This window comes from Vulpes lagopus, chromosome 17 (genome assembly GCF_018345385.1).
Source record: "Vulpes lagopus strain Blue_001 chromosome 17, ASM1834538v1, whole genome shotgun sequence".
In the NCBI taxonomy this organism is placed as follows: domain Eukaryota; kingdom Metazoa; phylum Chordata; class Mammalia; order Carnivora; family Canidae; genus Vulpes; species Vulpes lagopus.
In genome coordinates this window covers 28,215,810-28,239,935 of record NC_054840.1, presented here as the reverse complement: position 1 = coordinate 28,239,935, position 24,126 = coordinate 28,215,810, and the positions used below count along the sequence as shown (strand labels likewise).

At 34.5% G+C, this 24,126-nt stretch overlaps 1 protein-coding gene across 1 annotated transcript in view; it reads right to left on the bottom strand.

Annotated features, from left to right (window-relative positions):
* The window catches only part of CCDC39 (coiled-coil domain containing 39), a 44,667-nt gene that overhangs the window by 15,155 nt on the left and 5,386 nt on the right, over positions 1–24,126 (bottom strand). Inside the window, exons 2-13 of the mRNA XM_041731819.1 lie at positions 22,043–22,162; positions 19,181–19,327; positions 17,547–17,705; positions 16,682–16,774; positions 16,457–16,585; positions 12,562–12,753; positions 9,704–9,807; positions 9,051–9,183; positions 6,254–6,448; positions 5,584–5,748; positions 2,905–3,042; positions 664–872 (exon numbers count right to left, since the gene is read on the bottom strand). Coding sequence (XP_041587753.1) covers positions 664–872; positions 2,905–3,042; positions 5,584–5,748; positions 6,254–6,448; positions 9,051–9,183; positions 9,704–9,807; positions 12,562–12,753; positions 16,457–16,585; positions 16,682–16,774; positions 17,547–17,705; positions 19,181–19,327; positions 22,043–22,162 — 1,784 coding nt within the window. The remainder of the gene's footprint in view (positions 1–663; positions 873–2,904; positions 3,043–5,583; positions 5,749–6,253; positions 6,449–9,050; positions 9,184–9,703; positions 9,808–12,561; positions 12,754–16,456; positions 16,586–16,681; positions 16,775–17,546; positions 17,706–19,180; positions 19,328–22,042; positions 22,163–24,126) is intronic.

The window sequence follows — 24,126 nt, the reverse complement described above, 5'->3', positions numbered from 1 at the left end:
TCTCTGTACGTCTATCATAAATAAATAAATTTAAAAAGTAAATAAATAAAAATAAAAGGAGATAACATTGACAAAAACATTTTTAAAAGTAGCATGTAGGAGCGCCTGCGTGGCTTAGTCAGTTGAGCATCTGACTCTTGATTTCAGCTCAAGTCACAATCTCAGGGTCCTGGGATCAAGCTCGGCATCAGGCTCTGCACTGAGCTTGGAGCCTGCTTGAGATTCTCCCTCGCCCTCTCTCCCCCTCCCCGCCATCACACTTTCTCTCTCTCTCAAGTAATTAATTAACTTAATTAAATAAAAAGTAGCATGTACCTAGGAATAAATCTTTTTTATAAAAGATATGCAAAACTTCTAGGGAAAAATTGTGTTAATAAATGTAGCTATTAAGTATCTATGTTATTGAACTCTTACCACAAAACATACACAAAAATCAGTTCCAAGGGAATTACTGATCTCATTATTAAAGGGATAATCTAAAGGATTAAGAGTTAGCCAAAGGAAAGAGGGAGGGAAAAGCATAGGTTCATGACTAAAATGTATATTATATATTAGAAGCCTTTTCAAACAACTAAGAAAAAGATGAACCTCCAGTCAATTCTTCTGACGTCACCCTTATATTTTCAAAAAATTTTAGCAGTATTTTAAAACTCAAATTATTACCTTAAGTTCTGTCGTTCTTGATCAACATATCTTATTTGTGATGCAAGCATTGTTTTATGAACCTTAATTTCTTCCATTCGTTCTTCCATAGCTGTGTGTAATTGCTGTTTTCTTTTTTCCAGAGAAAGTACTTCTTCTGCCTTACTGTGAAGCATTTCTCGAGTACGTTTAACTTCAAGTTTTAAAAGATTGTCTTCTATCATCAAATCCTATCAAGGTAACAAAATTGTCAGATGCTAAAATAATTACTGTTACACCCAAACCAAAATATTTTTATTACCACAAAAGTCAAACTTGAAAATATAACTATCCTTAATTTGACCACTGACCAAGATAAGTAGGATTAAATTTAGATTGCTCTGAATGAGGACTTTCGGTTCCTTTACTTTTTAAGAAAAGATTTTATTCCAAGTTTTATTATAATTCAATTTGAAATTTAAGTTTTACTAAAAAGAAGGAAAAAAAGGAAGAATTTATTCCCCAAATTGAAACTTAAAAGTCAGGAAATGTATAAAGTTCTATGGATGAACATTTTTTATATTCTAAACTAAATCTCACAAAATAACATATAAATAATTTTTTTTCTAAGTCATGGATAGTGTATTGATACAAGAGTACACAAATAGATCAATTTTCAGAATAGAAAGCCCAGAAACAAATACTCCAGAACATAAGACTTTATTATTTCAAAATGTAGCTTTTCAATTGGAGAAAAGATTAGATCCCTACATCTCAAATGTACTAAAAATAAATTCCAGATGAATGAAAAACTTAATGTAAGATAAAACCAATGCAGTTACCGAAATAGTAAACATTTGTTTAATTTTTACTATGACACAGGAGTTTCTAAGCATAAAAATTACGCAGGGAAAAAATATTTGATGTTAAAATTTTTTTTTCATGTCAAAAAAATGAACAAAAATTTTAAATGGAAAAAATATTGACAATATTTATGACACTTGTTATTTTTAGGTATGAAGGTCTTTTGCAATTAAAAAACATAAACCTCCTGTTGGAAATATGCGCTAAGATAATAAACCAGAAATCCAAAAGAGAAAGATTACAGAATATAACATAATAGAAAAAAATGTTTTAAACACTGGTTTGAGGGAGAGAGCACGCATGAGTGGCAGTAGGGAGGGGAGAGCAGAGGGAGAGGGAGTTAGAGAATCTCATGTGGGGCTTGATCCCACAACCCTAAGCCAAAACCAAACGCTGGACGCTTAACCCACAGAGCCACCCAGGCACCCATAAACATTTTTATTTAAACATAAATATTTGACATTTTATGTTCAAATGTAAAATGTTTTCACGTGTCACCAACTTAAAAACTATTCCATCAAATTGACAACAATTTTATAAATTACAATATCCAACCTTCCAGGTGGTAAAATAGAATGCTCACACATTGCTGGTGGGAGTATCAAATGAGCCCTCCAGAAGACAATTTGGCTTAAAAATAGTATAGGGTCACCTGGGTGGGTCAGTCAGCTTAGCCCTGGACTCCTGATTTTGGCTCAGGTCATGATTTCAGGGTCATGAGATCAAGCCCGATATGGGACTCCCTGCTTAGCACAGAGCTGCTTTCCCCTCAAGCAGCTCCTCCCTCTCTCTCAAATAAGTAAAATTTAAAAAAAAAAAAAAGGGAAAATAGTTTCAAGACCTGAAAATATTCATTCTTTTTGGGCCATAATTATACAGTTAGAAATTTTTCCTAACTCATTAAATAACTATACAATGATATATATGCATGGTATATGGTGGTATTACTTTTTTTAAGTGGTCTCCACACCCAATGTGGGGCTCAAACTCATAACCCTGAGAAAAAGAGTCACAAGCTCCACCGACTAAGCCAGCCAGGTGTCCCTGATAGTACTATTTAGAATAATCAAACATTGAAAATAAATACATATCCAAAAAACAGGAGATGGTTAAATAAATTATGGTAACTTCATGTAATAAATTATAAGAAGCCTTTAAAAATAATTTATAAAGAATATTTAATGTTTAGAGATATACATGGAGATAGATATAGATTTTAAATTTTTAAAAATAATATATATAAAGCCAATTTTCTTCAAAAGACTAGAAGGCAATAATATAACTTTAACACATTATCTTCTATACAGTGATTCTAGTAACTTTATTTTCTTTATAATTTAGTATGTTTTTATAATTTTCTATAATTAGCATTAAATTATGTGATTTTTAATATCATATGCACATATGATTTTACTGTACCTGTTTCAAAGCTTTGGTTTTATTAAGTTCTTTCTCTGATCTGTCATTGAAAAGGTTTAGTTCGTTTACTTTGGTCATGAGGAACTGTTTTTCGTCACAATTTTTACTATTTGACTTCTTAATAAAATAAAGATCATTCTATAAAAGGGGAAGAGAGGTACATAAATACACATTTTAAAGGAACATTAAATACATCTTACATTAAATTATATGCTCCATTGAATATTTATAATAATTGGTTTTTAAATCTCACTCTTCATGCTCTAATGTTTCTAATATAATACATGTGGATAATCACATAGAAACATTTTCATTTTTATCACCTACTGATTTTTTGGATTTGGTTTGAGTTCAATAATTCCAGGAAATATTATGTATGGCTTGATCTGAATTATTGGGTGATTGCCATTTATGGGGAGAAATATGAGGAAGAAGCTAAGCATTGGTTCAGGGCACAGTTCACCTTCTGAAGTTCATGATTTGATTCAACCCAAGACACAGAAAGAAAAAACCCTCACATTCTAAAAAAGTGTAGGGACTTGGTTAACAGTACAAACTCTAGAATCAGATGGCCTTCATTACACATCAGTCATCTGACCCTGCTGGGCAGCCTACCATTCCTCAGTTTCCTCTTTTCTAAAATGGAGATAACATACCTACCTCCCTGGACTGCTGTGAGGATTAAAGATGTTACTGTCAAAGAGTACGTACAACAGTGTTTGACACATAGAAGTGTCATGTATTCTTACTATTAATTACATGTATAATCACATATTGCTAGAGAGAAAAATGCTAGAAAAGATCTAATTCCATCAAATGCTTTTGTGTTACACATACCCAGATATCAGTCTCCTAGCTTTATAACGGTGTGTTATCTTTCTGCTCACCCAGAGTCCAGGACAAGGTTTATGCTTATAGTCCCCTCTGGGTACCAAAAGCAAAAACTTTCTAGTTCCAAGACCTAGTTCTGTCCCTTTCTCGCTGTCTTTTACCCTCTTTTTCTCTCTCCCTCCCTCCTATGTCTCTCTCATTGCCTGTATTTCTCTAAGGTATCAAGACCTAAGATAGTAGCAAGACAGTAAGAAGAGGAATTTTTTTTGTATGAAGATGTGATTTCACAAAATTATCTTTTAGAATGAAAAAATTTTAATTTCAGGTGATTTTCAACCAGAAGGAATTAGCTTCTATTATGCAAAATAGAAGATGAAATGGTATGAGAGAAGTAATTCAGAATGACTTCACAATCTCATGCTACTATTGAGAAAAGAAAACCTTCATCAGAAGATTAAGTAGCTTTTACATCTTTAAAACTTCACATGCATTTCTTTTAATTCATTTATCTCTCTGTTAAATCCAGAGTTGGGATAGGCATTAGTACTAATCAACTGTACAATGGACAGAGCCCCAGAGTAGTTAGAAGGCAGAACACTAGAACCATTCCCACAAAGCAAAACAGACACACAATTCATGCCGGGGTCAAGAAACACACTTGGATACAAACGTCATCCTTGTATCATTCTGTAGCATTAATACTCTCCTCATAGTCAATGTAATTAAAATAATACTATTTATTGAATACCTCCTAAAAGCACTGCATTAAAATATACATTGCTTCTAATTCTTTCAAACATCCTGAAATAATATCAAATCTTTTCTTTCCTTTAACAGAGGAGTTAACTAGGGCTCAGAAAAGTTAAAGTAATAGTACTGATACAACCTTGATATTTAAAACCAGTTGTTTCTGATTCCAAAACATGTGTTCTTTTCCACAAAGCTAAGGAAACAGTTTTTAAAAATTTCATCAGGCTACAGACTACTCCAAACCCAAATTTCATCATCTTTAAATTAAAAAAATAATAATTTTAAAAAGAGCTCCCTTTCACCTTTATAGTCCTAAAGGAATTCAGGGCAATTATCCTTATAACCACTAGAGGACACTCATCACAAGCCTTTCAAACTGTAAATGACACTTAAATCCTTTGGGATTCTCATGCCTTTCAGGTCCATGATCTCAGTTCCTCACTCTTACTCTCCAGCTAAACTTTAACACAGGTTTTATACTACATAGGTACCCCTAACATAGGTTTTATATGACTATAAGCATTAAAACACTGAAAGATGAGAACATTTTTACCATATTAACAAAATTAAGCTATTCAAAATACTGTAACCAAGTAAATATATGAATAACAGTAATAGATGGCCCATAAAGGTCATTTCAAAGATAAAGGGCAATCAAGTTATTCTGGCAAAAACATAATAGAAAAATGGAATTTATCAATGTTTTAAATCATGTAGTATTTAAGAGTATTTTGAAGTCCTATGGACCAGGGATCAAATCCTAGCTCTCTGTACTAGCTGTGTAACCAAGGACAAGTTACTTGATCTGTGACACAAGTCATAATATCTCCCTCACAAGACACTGATAAAGATTAAATGAAATAAAATACTAAAGACATTTAATATACTTAGTATATAGTAAGTGCATAATCAATAGTAATGTTATATTCTCATAGTCAGTATAGAAACGTGAACATTATAGTTCATACATTTGTTATATATGCAGGTAGCTTGGCAATCATCCTATCCAAAGTAAAGTCTTAGGAACATGTTGACTTTAAACAGAATGACTAATGACTAGGATATTTGAAGCATCAAAAGTATTTTTGGCTAAGTTACATGAAGCTTCTTGATCTGTGATTCCAAAAGGTCAAACGTAGATTTTTTCTCCTCCAATATCTTTTTAAGTTCAACAATTTTTGTTTCAAGGGCTTGTTTTTCTTCTGAATTAATTTCTCCTTTTAACCGTGACATTCGGCGTTCCACTTGCTGAATGTAAAAATCCTGTTACATTTTTTTAAATAGATAGTAAGGAGAAACAAATAGTTAAAACCATTTCTATAAATATAAAAATACAATAAACACTTTCTTATAAATTTAGTCTTAAGTGTCATCATTTACTAAAGTCACTTTAATTCTTCAGTAATTTATAGTATAAAATCCTTCTTAACTGAGAAACAGCAAACCATTCTTTAACAATCAAGGCACATGACAGTGATATGAAAATAAGTAATCTACTGGAAATATAAGAAGTCAGCTAGGAGGGTATTTACCATACTACTAGGATGGAACCTCAGTAAACACACTGGATTTACATGGACATGGACTTTTAAAGGTACATTTTTTCTTACCCTACTACTGACCAAACATGATATCCCATTTCAGCATCTGTCTATCCCTCCAAGAGGACTTAAAAAAAAAATCTTTGTTTTTTCAGGAGATTGTGGTATCTTGACCATCACAACTATAACAAATCAATACGGAAGACATTCATAAGATTAATATCTACCTGACTGTACATAATTTCTTGCTGCTTCAAGGTTTCAAAATCCAGTTTATGTAACTGATGGTTGAGGTGCTTTAGAGAGGAACGGGTTCCTTCAATTTCTGATACAACAGCTTTTTCTTTCATTGTCTCAGTCTGTAATTCCTGAACTTTCTTAAATAGCACATCTTTCACTATGTTTAATTGAACTTCCACTTCCTGATGATAAGAATAATAGTGATCAATGACATTTTAATACCTTGTAGTATTTTGTTACATGAACACTATAATTTTGGGGGTTATAAATTAAACCTCCAACATTTTAACCCTTGAGAATATAAGAATGCCCTTCCCACAATTTCAACAAATCTCCAACATTTCTTATAGTCTACTCTATTCCAGTACCTTGATCTGTCATCTTAACTCTACACCACGTCACCCTAACCTTAGAATTTGGCCATTCCCCTGGTTTCCCTAGGAAATAAAATATACCAGAGACACACAACTTATAGGTTTGCAGAATTTTCTGAAGTCTTGAAGGTGTTACAGGGAAGAAGTCACATTGCTCAATCTCCCACCTTCTTGTGGGCACTATCCAGTTGTGAGCAGGTAAATGTTTAACTACCAGCTTTCCAGTGGATGGGACGTTAGAAGGAAAAAGCTGATTTTAATTGTATAAATATTCCCATTATGGCCAATTTCAAGCTACTATCATGCTTCCAATAAAGGCAGAGTTGGGAAGAGATAAGGAGTAGCAGACCATTACACAGCATTTCCACTATATAGATATAATAAATGTAAGTAATCTGAAGTAATCTTAAGAGCATAAATAGATAATAGTAAAATATAGTAAAATAATTTGGAAGTGATGAATGCTGAGTACTTATTTACTTTGTTTTTAATATTATGTATTTAACTGTAAGTCAATATAATTTTTAATAGTATCTATGTTTAGCAGCTGACTTGCAAAATTCCAGAAAATTTAACTATCAACTCTTATGGGCTGATAGGGCTGACCCCAACACACTACTAGCACTACCCTTTATTCACACCTTGCCTCCAGATGGCTTCCCTACCTGTGCAGCCTTCTAGTAAAGAGAAACCAGGCCCCCATTCCCACTGCTCATTTCTTAAGGGGCAGATCTCTCTTGACCTGAATGCTTTATGACCAAGTGTTCTAGGCTTCAAATAGATCTCCCATGCCAAACAAGATCGGTTGAAAGTTATCATTTTAAATGTTGAAATAATTTCCCTCTGTGCTCTTAAACCCAGATTTCCTTTTGCCAACCAATGAAGCTCAATATGGAAAAAAAATCCATGACTGGCACATTTAAATTTTGACAAATTAAGAAATATAATCTAATATAATCTTAAAAATTCGGGATCCCTGGGTGGATCAGCGGTTTAGCGCCTGCCTTTGGCCCAGGGCGTGATCCTGGAGTCCCGGGACCGAGTCCCACATCAGGCTCCCAGCAAGGAGCCTGCTTGTCTCTGCCTCTCTCTCTCTATGTCTATCATAAATAAATGAATAAATCTTAAAAAAAATTCTTTGTTATATAATAGCCAATTTTTATTAGTTCTAAGACCTTCTCAAAGATTACCTGGCAGTTTTAAAGTCAGTGCTTGGTGGTGAATAACGGTACAGCTCCAAAACATATAGGGTTAGGATTTTTCCAAACAAAAACCAACAGCTACAAAAACCAAGATTATGAATAAAACACTGCTACAGCACAAGTAGCACACATGCTGCCAATCCTATTTTTTCTAATTAAGCTAATTTCTTCAAAAATGTCACCAGTTTTTTATGTCATCATCAAAAGTTCTACTTCATATGGATTTCAGTCTTTATAGATCTCTATTAAGTTCCAATACTGTCCCATTTTACATGCTAGAGGAAATAACGCTCTTAGGAGAAAAAAAAACACAACTTTTTTTTTAATAATGTGTGATTTAGACTTAAATACCGCTCAAGTCAAGATTGCTGCATGACTTCATTATTCAGGAATTTTGAACAAACAACAGCATACTGAAGAAGCTGGATTCTATCCAAAAATAAGTGAAACCATCCATATTTGATATTTAGCAAATAGGGGATTTTGCCATGATCTTCAGCTGCCCCTCAGAAAAAGAGTAAAAGCAAATAGTAGTGCAAATAGTGTCAGGTCACAGAAGTCACTTTGAAGTTTTCAAAGAGGAGATGGTGAATCAACCTTTTTCAGTTCCTCAAAAATTGGCCTAAATGCTACCAAGATTCCAAAGACATTCCAATAGAATTGTAAAGTAGAACACCTAAGAGTCCATTTACTTATAAATGGTACCAGGCTGTCAGAGATAATAAATGATAAAGAAATACAGGAAGGAATGTAGACCACTGGGGGGGTGGGGATTTGATCACAAACTATCACCACCCCCAAAAAAATAATCAATTATAAGGGTGGAAATCAATTGTAAAACATAAAACATGGGCATTTTTCCAGATGTGTCTATCATAAAACAGCATATATATGAATGACAAGCAGAGACATGCCAGGCATTGGGAAGGCACGAGATCCTAGGTAGAGAGCTACCTGTGAAAGAAGACATCAAAGTCAAATGCTGAAAGTGAAGCAAAGGGGGAAGTAGAAGTTTTAAGAGAGAAGACCACACACAAATAGGGAGTCTAACAACTCAAAATTCTGATCACAAATATGATCATACCAGAAAGCAGAGCCTCTCAACAGACCTTTTGGAGGTCTGTTGAGTCAGTCTCCCTGACTGCAAGAGTCTAATTCACTATTGGTAAATTTGCTGTGACTGTTTACAAGCTAAAACAAAACTTTACCTTTACACTTTTTTCCTCCTCCCTCAGCATATCTTCCAAATTAGTAGCTTTCTCTTCTACAGACATCGTTTTCTCAGTTATCTGCTTTAATTTCTTTTTTACACTCTGATTATGATTTTTAATTTTCTGTAACCTAGAGAGAGTTTATGAGGAAAAAATAGAAAACATGTCTAAAAAGTAATACAAACAAACAAGGAATAGTTTATCCTAAGATTTCTTCATATAACCTGAAGGTTTCTTTTGCCATCAACTTTTTTATTACCTTTTTGTTACCTTTCTGTAAACCTTATATACGTATTAAATATATATTTAATAAGCCATAAAAATATTGTTCTTAAGCCTTTACAATGAAAAACTGAGGAAAAACTTTTTTCAAGTGTAATAATTTAGTAGCTATACATTTACAGTTATCTAGCAAAAACTTAAATATCTAATAATTTTTCTACAAGTAGTCAATTACTGGGGTGCCTGGGTGCATCAGACAGTTAAGTTCCAACTCTTGATTTTAGCTCAGAGCATGATTTCAGGGTCATGAGATCAAGCCCCACATCTTGTTTTCTCTCTAATCTCTCTAATAAATAAATATTAAAATATTTTTAAAAAATAGAAGTGGCCAAAAACAATAAACATCTTTAAACATCTTTTTTTCTTACCTTGCTGTTTCTTCCTGAATGTCCTTCTTTATTTTGGAAATATTTTTCCTTAGAGCTTCTAAATCACTGGAACTTCTATTCACAGTGGCTTTTAAAGAATCCAGCTATTCATTAGTTAACAGACAGAAATTATATATTTACTCTACATCTTATAAATTAATTTCACTTTTGAAAAGTTCTATTCTGCGCATGTAATACATATTAACCAGTTTTCCTTTTTGATCTGATATTACATTTTAAATGACCTATTGCATGATATTGGCAAATTATAGAGTCCTACATATATGCATTAAAGGTATATACAGCAAAAGCTTCACAGTATTGGATGTGGCAATGGTTTCTTGGATATGACAGGCAACAAAAGAAAAAACAGACAAACTGGACTTCATCAAAATTAAAAACTTGTGCATCAAGACAGTATCAACAGAGTTAAAGAGCAGTCCACAAGATGGAGAAAATATCTGCAAATCATGTACCTGATAAGGGATTAATAACCAGAATACAGAGAACTTCCAAAATTCACTACCACCAAAAAAAAGCCAGTCTGATCCAAAAATGAGCAAAGGACTTGACATTCCTCCAAAGAAGATATACTAATGGCCAGTAAACTCATTAAAAAAAAAAAAATGTTCACAGCATCAATCATTAGGGAATGCAAATCAGAGCAACAATGAAATACCACCTCATACCATTCCATGAGGATGGCTATTATTAAAACAAGAAAAAAGGAGAAAAAAGGAAAAGAACAAGTGTGGATGAGAATGTGGAGAAACTAAAGCTGGAACCTATTAGTGGGAATATAAAATTGTCCAGCCATTACAGAAAACAGTATGGTGGTCCCTCAAAAAATTAAAAACATAATTACCACCCAGCAATTCTGAGGTAACTGTACACCCATGCTCACAGCAGCATTATTCACAACAGCTAAACCATGACAGCAACCCAAGTGTCCATGGACAGATAAATAGATAAGCAAAATGTGATATGTACAGACAATGGAATAGTATTCAGCCTTAAAAAGTAATGAAATTTTGACATATGCTACAACATAGATGAACCGTGAGGACATTATGCTTAGTGAAATAGATGAAATAAGTCAGTCACAAAAAGCTAAATACTTTCATGCATATGAAGTACTTTCAGTGGTCTCACAGAGACAGGAAGTAGAGTGGTAGTTGCTAGAAGCTAGGAGGAGGGGCAAATGAGTTATTGTTTCGTTAGCATGTGGTTTCAGTTTTATAAGAAGAAAAGAGTTATGGAGATGGATGGTGGTGATGGTTGCATAACATTAGGAATGTGTTTAATATCGCTGAACTGTATACTTAAAAATGAGTAAGATGGCAAACCATGTTATGTGTACTTTGCCTCAATTTTAAAATTTGGAGGAAGAAAATGAATGAAGGAGTGATGCATGCTACAACATGGATGAACCTTGAAAACATTATGTAAGTAAAAGAATCCAGACATAAAGTACTCCATATTATATGATTTCATTGATATGAAATGTACCAAATAGCAAATCGACAGAAACAGAAAGTAGATTAGCAGTTGCCAGGACTAGATAGGAGGAGGGAAGCAGAGTGATTGCTACTAAGGGGTTTCTTTTTGAAAGACAAGGATAATCTAAAATTAGATAGCAGTGATGGTTGCATATTCTGTGATATATTTAAAAACTACTGATATATACTTTAAAAGGCTGAGTTACTGTGTGAATTATATCTCAATAAACAAATTATAAATGAATGTATGAATCCATCTTCTTTTCTGCAACTGATTTTAACTTTAAGATTTTTTTTTAAGATTTTATTTATTTATTCATGAGAGACACAGAGAGGGAGGGAGAGAGAGAGGGAGAGGGAGAGAGGCAGAGATACAGGCAAAGGGAGAAGCAGGCTGCACACAGGGAACCTGACGTAGGACTCGATCCCGGGTCTCCAGGATCAGGCCCTGGGCCAAAGGCAGCGCTAAACCGCTGAGCCTCCTGGGCTGCCCTAAACTTTAAGATTTTTAAGAATGAACTATTATCAATGACATTTAATTTAGACAGGAAATCTGCTTATTTTTACTTTTTTAGGGTCATAAGTAATTTTTTTGGACAGAAAAAAAACTTTCCTTCTTTATCAGAAATAAAAAGTGTAACAACTAATAGAATGAAATGCTCTACAGTATTCCAATTTCCCGCATAAACAGCTAACTTCAGATGATGCGGCCTCAAGGCACAAATTACATAAAGATCCCTTTATTGCTAACTAAAGGGATCACTAACACTCCCTATTGAACAATCTAGTTGGGCATGTGTGCCTGCAAAAGAAGAAAAGAGCAAAGCAGGAGACTTTTTATTCTCTGTCTGTTTCAAGGTATTTTACCACTACAACACTGTCCCTCTACTAGACTGAAAGATTATCCGTTCCTGAGGTACAAAACTAAACTAAGTAAACAGCTCCAGCTAGAATTTGAGTCAAAACCACCATATACCTGTGCACTGGAAAGACACTTCAGGTTATCACTAATGTCAATATTCACCTTCATATCTGCCCATTTGCCAGTTATAATCATGATTTTCAGTCTAGACACTTTCAGGAGGCTTTTGCCTCAAGTCACTTGCAAAACATTGTACACAACAGGCAAGGTGTGTGCTGCACAACTCCAGGGGGAGCCCTTTACACTACCTGTGATATGACTGGCACCCCTGTTGCTCTCACCAAGCAGGGCTCAAGTGCAATACCTTAAAAGTTACACAACTGGAGGGGCATAAGAAAAAGAACTAGAAGTAGTTCCTTAATCAATGGAGAACTGTTATGCTTATTTTTATAGTAATTTATCATAAATGCACAAACTAGTCTTTTGAGTTGACATACCTCATCCTTCAGCTGATTCCTATTTGTTTCATGACGCTGATACTCCGTTCTACATTTTAAAAGTTTACGATCAGCAACAGAAATTCTTTTCTCATATTCTGTATTATTCCCAATCTCACTCTCCAAAAACTTGATCTTTTCTTTAACCAAATTTTCTTTTTCTCTTAATTCCTGCTTTATCCTTGCTAATGCCTGAGATTAAAAAATATGTTAAGCATGTTTAATACGATGAACAAAACAAACTAAAAGAAATTTAGCTTTTATTTTTCTATTATTATATTCAGTATTTTATCAAAACTTATTAACACAATTTTTTTAAAGAGAGTCTACTTTGGGGGCACATGGGTGGCTCAGTCATTTCAGCTTCTGACTCTTGATCTCAGCTCAGATCTTGATCTCAGGGTAATGAGTTCAAAGCCCTGCACTCTGTTCTACACTGGGCATAGAGCCTACTTTAAGAAAAAAACAGTCTACTTTTATATGAATAAAAACAAAATATTAATATGCTATACATTAGTATCTATAAGCTCACATTTTTAAAGATCTCATTTTCTTTCTTATGTACTTTGCTAAAGAAATGAGGAAAATGTCAAGCTTTTATATACAAAAGGTGATATCTTAAAAAATATAATTGTTGAATATTTTTACATAGAAAGTTGGATTTTTTTGATATTTATGTATCAGCCTTAAAGTTTTTTATTTTTTTATTTACTTTTTTTAGCCTTAAAGTTTTTTAATGTGCTATATATGCTTTTGAACATACTATATTAGTTATAATAAAACATGTATGTAATTAACCGATAAAGGTGTACACCGGTGGATAAGTGCTCAAAATTTTTTATAAATGGACTGCATGATTAAAAAGGTTTGAAGATACTGTTCTAATGATCATATTATCTTTTGTAGGTCACAGACATGCAGGAATGAATTAAAAGATATAAGCAAAATTGGTACCTTTTTAAGTAGTAAAAAAAAAAAAAAAGATGTTTTGCAACCCAGAGAAGATCTTGCCATAAAGATGGCTTTACTACTCCACAAATCTAGTGTCTCTCTAAGAGGCAGAAAATGCCTGCTTCGCCAGGAGCACAAATAGTTTGGGATCAATTTAATTACTGGTCTGTCTTTGATCTATTCCTTTCAGTTTACAGTTGCTTATTAACTTTAACGGGGAGCTGCATGCTAAAGAGAGACTATGCCTGGTGAAAATCAATGACTGATTTTTTTCCAAATATTTCACAGTACCAGGTTTTTTCATCTTTGTAGAATAATATTTTAGCTATTGGTTTCAATAGGAATGCCTTCACTCACACCTTTTTCCAGTCTTGGGGACAAAAAATAAATAGAATATATAAAGTAGTAACTGAGATATGGACAAAGCACCATGGGAACAAAGAGATGATGAAGTCTACCCAAGAGGAATTATTAAAAGGCATTACTTAAGAGGCTTTTTAAATTAGGCCTAAAAGGATAAATGGAAATGTATAAATATTCCAATGTGGTTAAAGTATAGGGTAGGAGGGTAGGGATGGAATGACGACATATTAAGAAAGGGTGGGTACGAATGAAAGGAATGAGGGTGGAAAGGTAGAAATTAGGGCCCAATTGTAAAGAAATTCAATTTTTCAACTGCCATGTTAAAGAGGTTCAATTTTTAAGCAATGGGGAACAAAGAAGATTTTAGAGATGAGGAATAAAAGGTCAATGTGGTTTTTACAAGTGATGTTGATAGCAACATGTTAGAGGAATTGGAGGGAAAAGGAAAATTTACTCTTAAAATGTATTTCCAAAATGGGGTCTGCCAAACAACTAATCCTAGAAAATAGGGTTAGGGGAAGGTATGTGTTCTGAAATGAGTAAGTTTTAGAAATGCTGCATGTACTTTTATACATACTAGCATATTAAATGGATATATATCTGAAACGTACTACATTTATTTTTTTAAGATTTTATTTATTTATTTGAGAGAGAGAAAGCATGAGCAGAATGGGGGTGCCAAGGGTAGTGAGGCAGAGGGAGAAGGCCAAGCAGCCTACCCACTGAGCAGAGAGCCTGACATGGGGCTCAAGCCTAGGACCCTGGGATCATGATCCAGGTTGAAGGCAGACACTTAACTGACTGGGCCACCCAGGTGTCCCTGAAATGCACTACATTTAAAAAAGCATTTTAAATTTACTTAATGTAGTATTCCCATATGTTCTCTATAACATTAACATTTTATAATGTTGTATATCTACTATGTTAATTCAATCAAAGACAAGTCAAAACATATATGCAAATGATCATTCTAGAATTTTCTGCCTTATATCAATTTTTCTACCACTTACTCAAATACCTGAATACCTACTTCAAGATTCATATTTTTTAACAGTGTTATCTATTCACAGTTAGGTTTTGTAGGTGATGCTGATAAGTACAGTAAGATCCCAAAATTTCTACACTGGAAAAAAAGCATAATAGAAAAATATTTTTTCCTTTTTTATATAATGTAAAAGTGTCTTTTAGGAAGACAATTTCAGGTTCATATGCTCAGACTCCTGCCAAGAAGACATTAAGAAGGCAGGAACTGTTTTAGAGGAAAAGGAACAAAAGATTAAATCCTCTAGTGGCGTGAACTGGATCTAACTGGCTCACCAGAACTGCCTGTAATGTCTCTCAACTCTGTGTTGACGGTAGTCATGTTGGTATAGAAGTAGTTTCATCACAGAAATCAGAATGCTACAAATCGGGAGCTAGTTGCTAAACAGGTAGAAGCATACCACTACCTCTGGAGCCAGTTCTTAGCACCCTCCCTATTCTCTTGCAATAAAAACCAGGAGATGTCAATAAGGAACCATCGCGAATATGATCAGAGAGCTACAAGTTGTACTTTCTTCTAAGTCAGCAGGCTGAGTCCATTTAGCTGTGGAGTTGTATGAGAATACACTTGTGGATCCACAATCTTGGATCTGTCACATTTGATTGACAGAGGAAGCAGCCAGGACTTGATGTCTGAAACCGAGATCAGCATCAATAATTAAGAGGAACTCATACTTAAGACTAGTTCTCCCTTGTCCCTCCAAGGAAGGCACAGGCAGTTTTGCTGATAAAATGTTGGTTGCTTACAGAAATTTAAAATAAAAGAATAATAAACTTACATATAAGTAACATATAGCAAGTAAACCTCATACAGATATGAGAATTCCAAACTCCCAATGACCTACACTGCTTGCCTTTCCAGGGAATAGTCCCAGAATGGAAGTTAACACATCTTCTCACCTGCCTTCTTTCCTTCTCAATTCCTTTTCCTTCTCAACTTTCCCTAAACTTCCCATTTTTGCTCGCCACCATTTTGCCCCTTAATGATTTTCAAAAAAACTTCTCCTAAATTACCTCTGAAAGTAGCAAAAGATAACACAAGGTCCATGTTTAATCAGTGTGGTATCCTTCCCTTCCAAGCTTCTACCCTATTATGGGTGCCTTGGTTACAAAAGTGAAACTTTATCATAGTCTAGGTTTCTTTCCTGATTCTCCCTTTTTGTGTTTTGGCTATCCTTGAGGTTCATTTCCCTACGCCAGTAATTACTATTGAATAGCAGATCTGTTAAATCCAAAGCACCTTGGACAACCAGGTGTAAGTCAGAGCATTGGTTTTACCGCACTGATATTATCTACTGACTTTCTCTTATTCTACCATTTGGAGATGGCAGGATCTAGTCTTCAGCATTATAATACCACAAGCAAATAATATTCAGAAAATCACATATCTAAATGGAAAGAGTCAGCTTTGAAAAACATTTACCAAAACTATACAAAAATGATTTTCAAATAACAATGTGAGTTACACTTGAAATGAATGAATTAAAAACAAAAGAGAATAACACAGTTGAACACTGCAAGGACCAAACAACTACTTTACCAAGGCACCGTTATCGATGTCTCGATCTCTCTTCCGCATCTGCTCTATTGTGTTCTCCCACTGTTTAATGAGTTCTTGTCTTTCATTATGAATCTTACGAAAATCCTGTGCCGCCTTATCCAATTCTAACTGTCAGATAGAGAACAAATAATGTTTTTGTGAATTTAAGTGCTTTTGCATACATCCCTTTGACAATTAAGAAATAAAAATCTTCACTAAACTAACCTGTGCACTTAGAGTCTCTGTAAGTTCATTGTCAAGTACCTTTCTTCTCTGATTACATTCCAAAGTCAGTCTTTCTAATTGCAGGGTCAGTGCCTATGATGAAGTTGCATGTAAAAATATGCATCGTTATCATTTAACTTAAAAACTATTAGCATATCTCACAATAAGTATTATATTATAGATACATACTTATTTGCTATCTAAAAGAACTACCAAATAATATGTACATTATCTTTTAACCCCAAAGGGCTGCAATGAAAACTCAATTGCTTCTAAAAAGAATTTTTACTTATTTACATTTTAAAGTAAGTTCAAAAAAATTATACAATACTTCACCATTTAAAATTATTTAAAATAATTCATTTGGTATTAAATCTATTAGAAAATAGCATGTTTCATAATACTAAAGTATTAACACATTTATTTCAAGTAGATTTTAAGTAATGGTTATAACAATATGTTAAAATAACAGCACCGTAGTCTCAAATCAACAAACACTGTATGTTGCATTCAAACTATCATTTAGACAAAAGAAGTTAAAATACTTATATTCTGTATAAAACTTTCTCTCTGAAATGCTTCTGAAAACTCTTTTCATTCAGGATTTTTAACCTGGAGTCTGCGAATCCCTAAATGGTCAGAGGGTTTCAGAGGATCTATAAAACTTTCAGCAAAATTTTGTATTTGAGTATAGTCATTTTTCTAAAGAGAGAATCCTTAGCTTTATTAGATTGTCAAAGGAGTCTTTGATCCAAAAGACTGTAAGAACTATGGCTTTCAAATTACAAACCTAATAATTTAAGTAAAAAGGTTCACATACCACACATTCAAAGAGAACCTAAGATTACAATTTATAATTTCTCACCCTAATTTTATTATCATCTTGCTGTGCATACTTCTGAAGAGTGAGGGCATCACTATCTTTATGAGCTGATTCTTCTAGCCAGGCTTCTAGTGCTTGCTGGTCCCAGTTTATTTGACATTTCAAACCATCCAATTTTTGAGTAGTTTTAAATATGTTATTCTAATTTCCAAAGAAAGGGAGCAGGGAGAGATTACAAAATATTATTTACTACACAAACTAAAATAAAATATAAACATACTATAGGACATATTAAAAACGAAAGAAGAAATCCTGTCCCTGTCCCAACTTCCAGATATCTATAATATACCATATTTAATTATTTAACTAACATTCTTATATTCTTGTATCTATACTATAATTATAATATTCTTATATTCTTTAATTGTAAAATAGAGTGGAGACAATTATATAAAGTTGAGAATAGTAGTTGAGTCAAAGGTTGCTTAAAAAGGCTTTAGGGAAAGTCCTTCAGAGCAATATCTAATACACTCCACCAAATTCATCCCAAGTGGATATACAACCTTAGTGAAAATAATGTGCTTGATATGCTAACCCAAGCCCAAGCCATGTCTCCTTCAGCTCCATTTCCAATCAGATTCTTGCCTCTAGCAGACCTCTTAGACGAAAATTTTGGAAGTACTTCTAATCGAAATAAATATAGTTGTTAAGGAGATAAAAATATTTCTGTAAATGAATAAGCCACTCAGAGAAAGACAAATACCATATGATTTCCCTCATATGTGGAATTTAAGAAAATAAAACAGATGAACAAAGGGGAAGGGAAGGAAAAACAAAATAAGATGAAAATTCAGATGGAGGCAAACCACAAGAGACACTAAGCTCTAGGAAACAGAGTTGCTGGAAGGGAGGTGGGTGGTGGGGAGGGATAATTGGTTGATGGGCATTAAGGAGGGCATGTGCTGTAATGAGCACTGGGTGTTACATGCCACTGATGAATCATTAAATTCTACTTCTGAAACTAATAAAAAAAATTCTGTAAATATATTCATTTAACAAATCTAGAGTCCTATAAGAAAACAGATCAATATGCAAATACAAATACAATAAAATATGTATGTGTGTATACATATACATATATGCATTTCTACATGTATATGCATATGTAAAGAGATGAATCAAATTTGGAAAGAGCTCCCAAATCAGGCAACTAAGGAAAGGAGAAAAAGAGGTTACAGGAGCTTAATATTAGAGTCACAGTCTGATATATTAATATGAAAGGTAAAAATTTTGAATGAAAAATGAAAATCAATATTAAAAGTAATTTTTTAAATGTGGCCTTTTAAAAAGATATGAATAAATTATGCCTACTATCTTATGATACTAATGAATAAATTATGCTTAATATCACATAATAGACAGCCAGTATGGTACTCTGCACATGGTATGGCTCAATTACTATTTGGTAAATGAATAATGGGGAAAAAAATGTAATATTCTATTACTTCATTCAAACAACAATTCTGTGTGCACTTCATTGTCCAAAAAACAATGTAAGTATATGTCAGGAAACTAATGAATGCCTTTCTCATATAGAAAAAAAAATTAGTGGGTATTTGGGGGTGAGGGAAAAAAGAACAATAGCACAAAATTTTAAGTAACATTTCAATACATACTTCCTTATCACTTTTCTTTTCCCGTATTGAAGTCATTTCATTTTCCAGTCGTTGGATTTCATCCTTTATTCGTCCCAGTTCTCTCTCAGCAATGATCTTAAAATGCTCTTCACTTTCAATCTCATGCTCCCTAGCTTTACAAAGAGACTACAGAATAATTTACAAGATAGACTTTTTAATTTTTAATATTATAAAAGATTTATAATAATCCATTAGCCCCCAAAAATTCCCACAAAATACTTAGATTAATTCCTTTTCTCTGAAACCTAAGCCATGTTAGACTTTGTGATTCAGTGTAGTTCGTTTTGCTCAATAGTTTTAAGAAAGTCAGTTTATGGAATGACCTAGGAGAAAATATTGTTGTTAGCAGTTTTCAGATATCATGTTGGTCCAGGGAAACTGCAGAAAACTAAAGTTTAAAATGGTAAGACTTAAAAAGATATAACCCCTTACCTATATAAAAAATAAGAAATAAAATTTATATAAAAATACTTGGGGAAGGGCAGCCTGGGTGGCTCAGCGGTTTAGCACTGCCTTTGGCCCAGGGTGTGATCCTGGAGACCGGGATCGAGTCCCCCATTGGGCTCCCTGCATGGAGCCTGCTTCTCTGTGTCTCTCATGAATAAATTAAAAAATCTAATAAATAAATAAATTAATTAATTAATTAAAATAAAAATATTTGAGGAAATGAGATGTTTCTATAAACTGATTACATATTCTAATTAAGAGATAATTTATAAATTATATAAACAGTGATAGTTATACATATTTCCCAGAATATATTAATAAACCATCATGCCTGGGTGGCTCAGCAGTCGAGCATCTGCCTTTGGCTGGGGGCATGGTCCCAGGGTCCTGAGATTGAGTCCCACATTAGGCCTGCATGGAGCCTGCTTCTCCCTCTGCCTATGTCTCTGCTTCCTCTCTCTGTGTTTCTCATGAAAAAATAATTTTTTTTTTTTTTTTTTTTTATGAGAGTCATACAGAGAGAGAGAGAGGCAGAGACATAGGTAGAGGGAAAAGCAGGCTCCATGCACTGGGAGCCTGACGTGGGATTCGATCCCGGGTCTCCAGGATCGCGCCCTGGGCCAAAGGCAGGCGCCAAACCGCTGCGCCACCCAGGGATCCCGAAAAAATAAATTATTTTTAAAAATAAAAATAAAAAAATAAACCATCATGCCTTTGTGTTAAGTTTTACTTAATAAAATAGTATTTGTTGACTGTTGAGTTTGTAGTGATTCAAAGTTATCATCATCAGTATTATTTCTAATTATTAGAGCTCTTAGTGCTATAGGAAGTTTATTGTCTTTTGTATCTATTATCTGATTTATTTTTTTAAGACTTTATTTATTTATTATTAGAGACACAGATAGAGAAGCAGAGGGAGAAGCAGGCTCCCCACAGGGAGCCTGATGCAGGACTCAATCCCAGGACCCCAGGATCACAACCTGAATCAAAGGCAGAGGCTCAACTATTGAGCCACCCAAGCATCCCTCTATTATCTGATTTAATTGAGGTTTGACTATAATGAAATATACATATAGAGATTGTCTGACTTTCAAATCCCCAATTCAGTGATTTAATAACTTCAAAAAAGGATGTTTCAATCATATCAGGATTCAAAAATCTCAAGTATTACTTTTAAAAGTTCATTAAATTTGTAGCTTCCTAATAAGACTTGTACACAATAAAATAGCTACTTATCTGTATTAATTATTAATCGGTATTAAAAACATGCTTGGTTCACTTTTAAGAATTACATACCTTTCAAAGAAAGGTAGATGCATTTTTTATTTTTTTTTATTTTTTATTTATTTTATTATTTTATTTTTTTTATGATAGGCACACAGTGAGAGAGAGAGAGAGAGGCAGAGAGAGAAGCAGGCCCCATGCTCCGGGAGCCCGACGTGGGATTCGATCCTGGGTCTCCAGGATCGCGCCCTGGGTCAAAGGCAGGTGCCAAACCGCTGCACCACCCAGGGATCCCCGCATTTTTTAAAAAATAGTCCGAAATGGAAGTTAGTAATCTCTCCAGTGCTGATTTGCTGAGCTGATTTGCTGGGCATCATTAGGGAATGATGTTCTGCACATACATAGACTGTCCATAAAACAGAAGCTTATGTCTAAAACGGATTATACTTTCCCCAGTTATCTTTTTTTTCAAAGATTTTATTTATTTATTCATGAGATATATATATAGAGAGAGGCAGAGGGAGAAGCAGGCTCCACGCAGGGAGCCCAACGTGGGACTCGATCCCAGGTCTCCAGGATTACACCCTGGGCTGAAGGCAGCGCTAAACCACTGGGCCACCGGGCTGCCCTTTCCCCGATTATCTTAAATAATATCCTAAGTATACTCTAACTTTTTCATTATCTCAGGATCCTAAAATAACATGGAGCCCGTAGGGCTTCTGAAGTGTATAAACTATTTGCCTCCACTCAAAAAGGCCCAGTGGGTTGCAATGAAAAAGTAAAAAAGAGGCAGAAATTCTATCATATGTTATATTAGGTCTATTTTGGCTTAAAATCATTTCTCACTGCCATCATTAAACCCTTCTCATATAATCTGATGCCTAATATTACTAGACTGTTTGAATGATTTCTTCTTTCAAATGAATTAGTTTTTCCTGAACTTGGTGGCAGTAGTGAGTTCCTCAAAGCCTTTTTTTTTTTTTTTTACCTACTTTCAGGTTCAAGGTTATGTTAATAATAGTTTAGCTATGAAGTTTCCTGTTGTATCTCTAAAACAAAATCACAAAAAATAAATAAATAAAATAAAATAAAATCACAGATATAAATGCAGTATGAAATGTTCCATGACTACATATGGCATAATCAACATGAATATCAACATTACTGTACCTGTGTAAATGAAAATTCTTGCTTAACATTTTTAAAGTGAGAAGTCATAGCATTAATTCGATCTTCATAGTCACGAAGCTGATCTTGCAAACTTGCTCTTTCCTCCTGCAGCTTTGACAACTGTAATTAATATATATGATAATTTAGAGATTACTGTGGGAAAATTAGCACTATATTAAGACAATAGAAATCTCTCAGATTTCTCAGAAATCGCTCAGGGACCACTGCTAAAATGCAATTTTCATACAGTAGTACTTAAAGGGAAAAGATGAGATTTTATTGCATGATTAAACCACAAGATCTCTAGAGCAAACAAAACCATAGTAACAGATATAACAAAAACACAGAAAACAAACCATAAATCTGAAAAGTAGTGGCACACCAGGTATAATAGCTCCTCCCTGAACTCCTATGCAAAACCAACAGATTTGGGATCCCTGGGTGGCGCAGCGGTTTGGCGCCTGCCTTTGGCCCAGGGCGCGATCCTGGAGACCCCGGATCGAATCCCATATCAGGCTCCCGGTGCATGGAGCCTGCTTCTCCCTCCGCCTGTGTCTCTGCCTCTCTCTCTCTCTCTCTGTGACTATCATAAATAAATAAAAATTAAAAAAAAAAAAAAAAAAAAAAAACCAACAGATTTAGGGCAAGCTGAACAGTACAACTAACTCTCACATGCTTAGACCCTATTTCTTTTTTTTTCTTTTTTTTAATTTTTTTTTTTAAATTTTTATTTATTTATGATAGTCACAGAGAGATGGAGAGAGGCAGAGACACAGGCAGAGGGAGAAGCAGGCTCCATGCACCGGGAGCCCAACGTGGGATTCGATCCCGGGTCTCCAGGATCGCGCCCTGGGCCAAAGGCAGGCGCCAAACCGCTGCGCCACCCAGGGATCCCTTAGACCCTATTTCTTAATGTATTTCGTGTGTTACTGAATTAGAACCCTGAGTAGAAACAAAACAATGCAATTAAAAAACAAACTAACAAAAAAAAGTTTAGGAAATTACAAGATGGAGTCTCAGGACAATTAAGATATGTCACCCCTCAAAGTAATATGAAAGCTCAAAAAAACAAAAATATCTTTTCTTACGCTCTTGATCTGTGGTTCTGAAAGTTGAGGCTACAACCCAGGAGGTATACAACAAAATCCAATGAAGTACAAAAGACAGCATTTGAATTTTTTTTTTTTTAAATTTTATTTATTTATGATAGTCATACAGAGAGAAAGAGAGAGAGGCAGAGACACAGGCAGAGGGAGAAGCAGGCTCCATGCGCCGGGAGCCCGACGTGGGATTCGATCCCGGGTCTCCAGGATCGCGCCCTGGGCCAAAGGCCGGCGCCAAACCGCTGCGCCACCCAGGGATCCCAGCATTTGAATTTTTAAATAAGGAAGAAAGAAAATAAATAATATAAGTTATGTCCTATATTTTATTAAACAAAGTAATATTAAATATGTATTTTTGCTTTTTATTTCATTAATTTCAGTTTTACTTTTAATATTCTCTTTTGTTTATTTTGCTGTTCTTTTAAAATTTATTAAGAGCAGTTCTTGGGGATCCCTGGGTGGCGCAGCGGTTTAGCGCCTGCCTTTGGCCCAGGGCGCGATCCTGGAGACCCGGGATGGAATCCCACATCGGGCTCCCCGTGCATGGAGCCAGCTTCTCACTCTGCCTATGTCTCTGCCTCTCCTTCTCTCTCTGTGTGACTATCGTAAATAAATAAAAATTTAAAAAAAAAAAAGAGCAGTTCTTAATTTCTTTACTTTTATCACATTGATTGCTATGGGCTAAATGTCTGTGTCACCCTCAAATTCATATGTTGAGGCCTTTACTCACAGTGTGAGGGTATCTGGAAGGTAAGTCTTTGGGAGCTAAGTAGGTTTAAATTAGGACCTGAAGGTAGGACCCTCATGATGGAATTAGTGTCCTTATAAGAAGAGAGACCAGAGCTTCCTTTCTCTCTACCACATGAAAACAAAGTGAGAAGGCAGCCATGGGCAGGCCAGGAAGAAGGCTCTCACTAGAACCCAACCATGCTGTCACCCTGATCTCAACTTCTAGCCTTCAGAACCTTGAAAAATAAATGT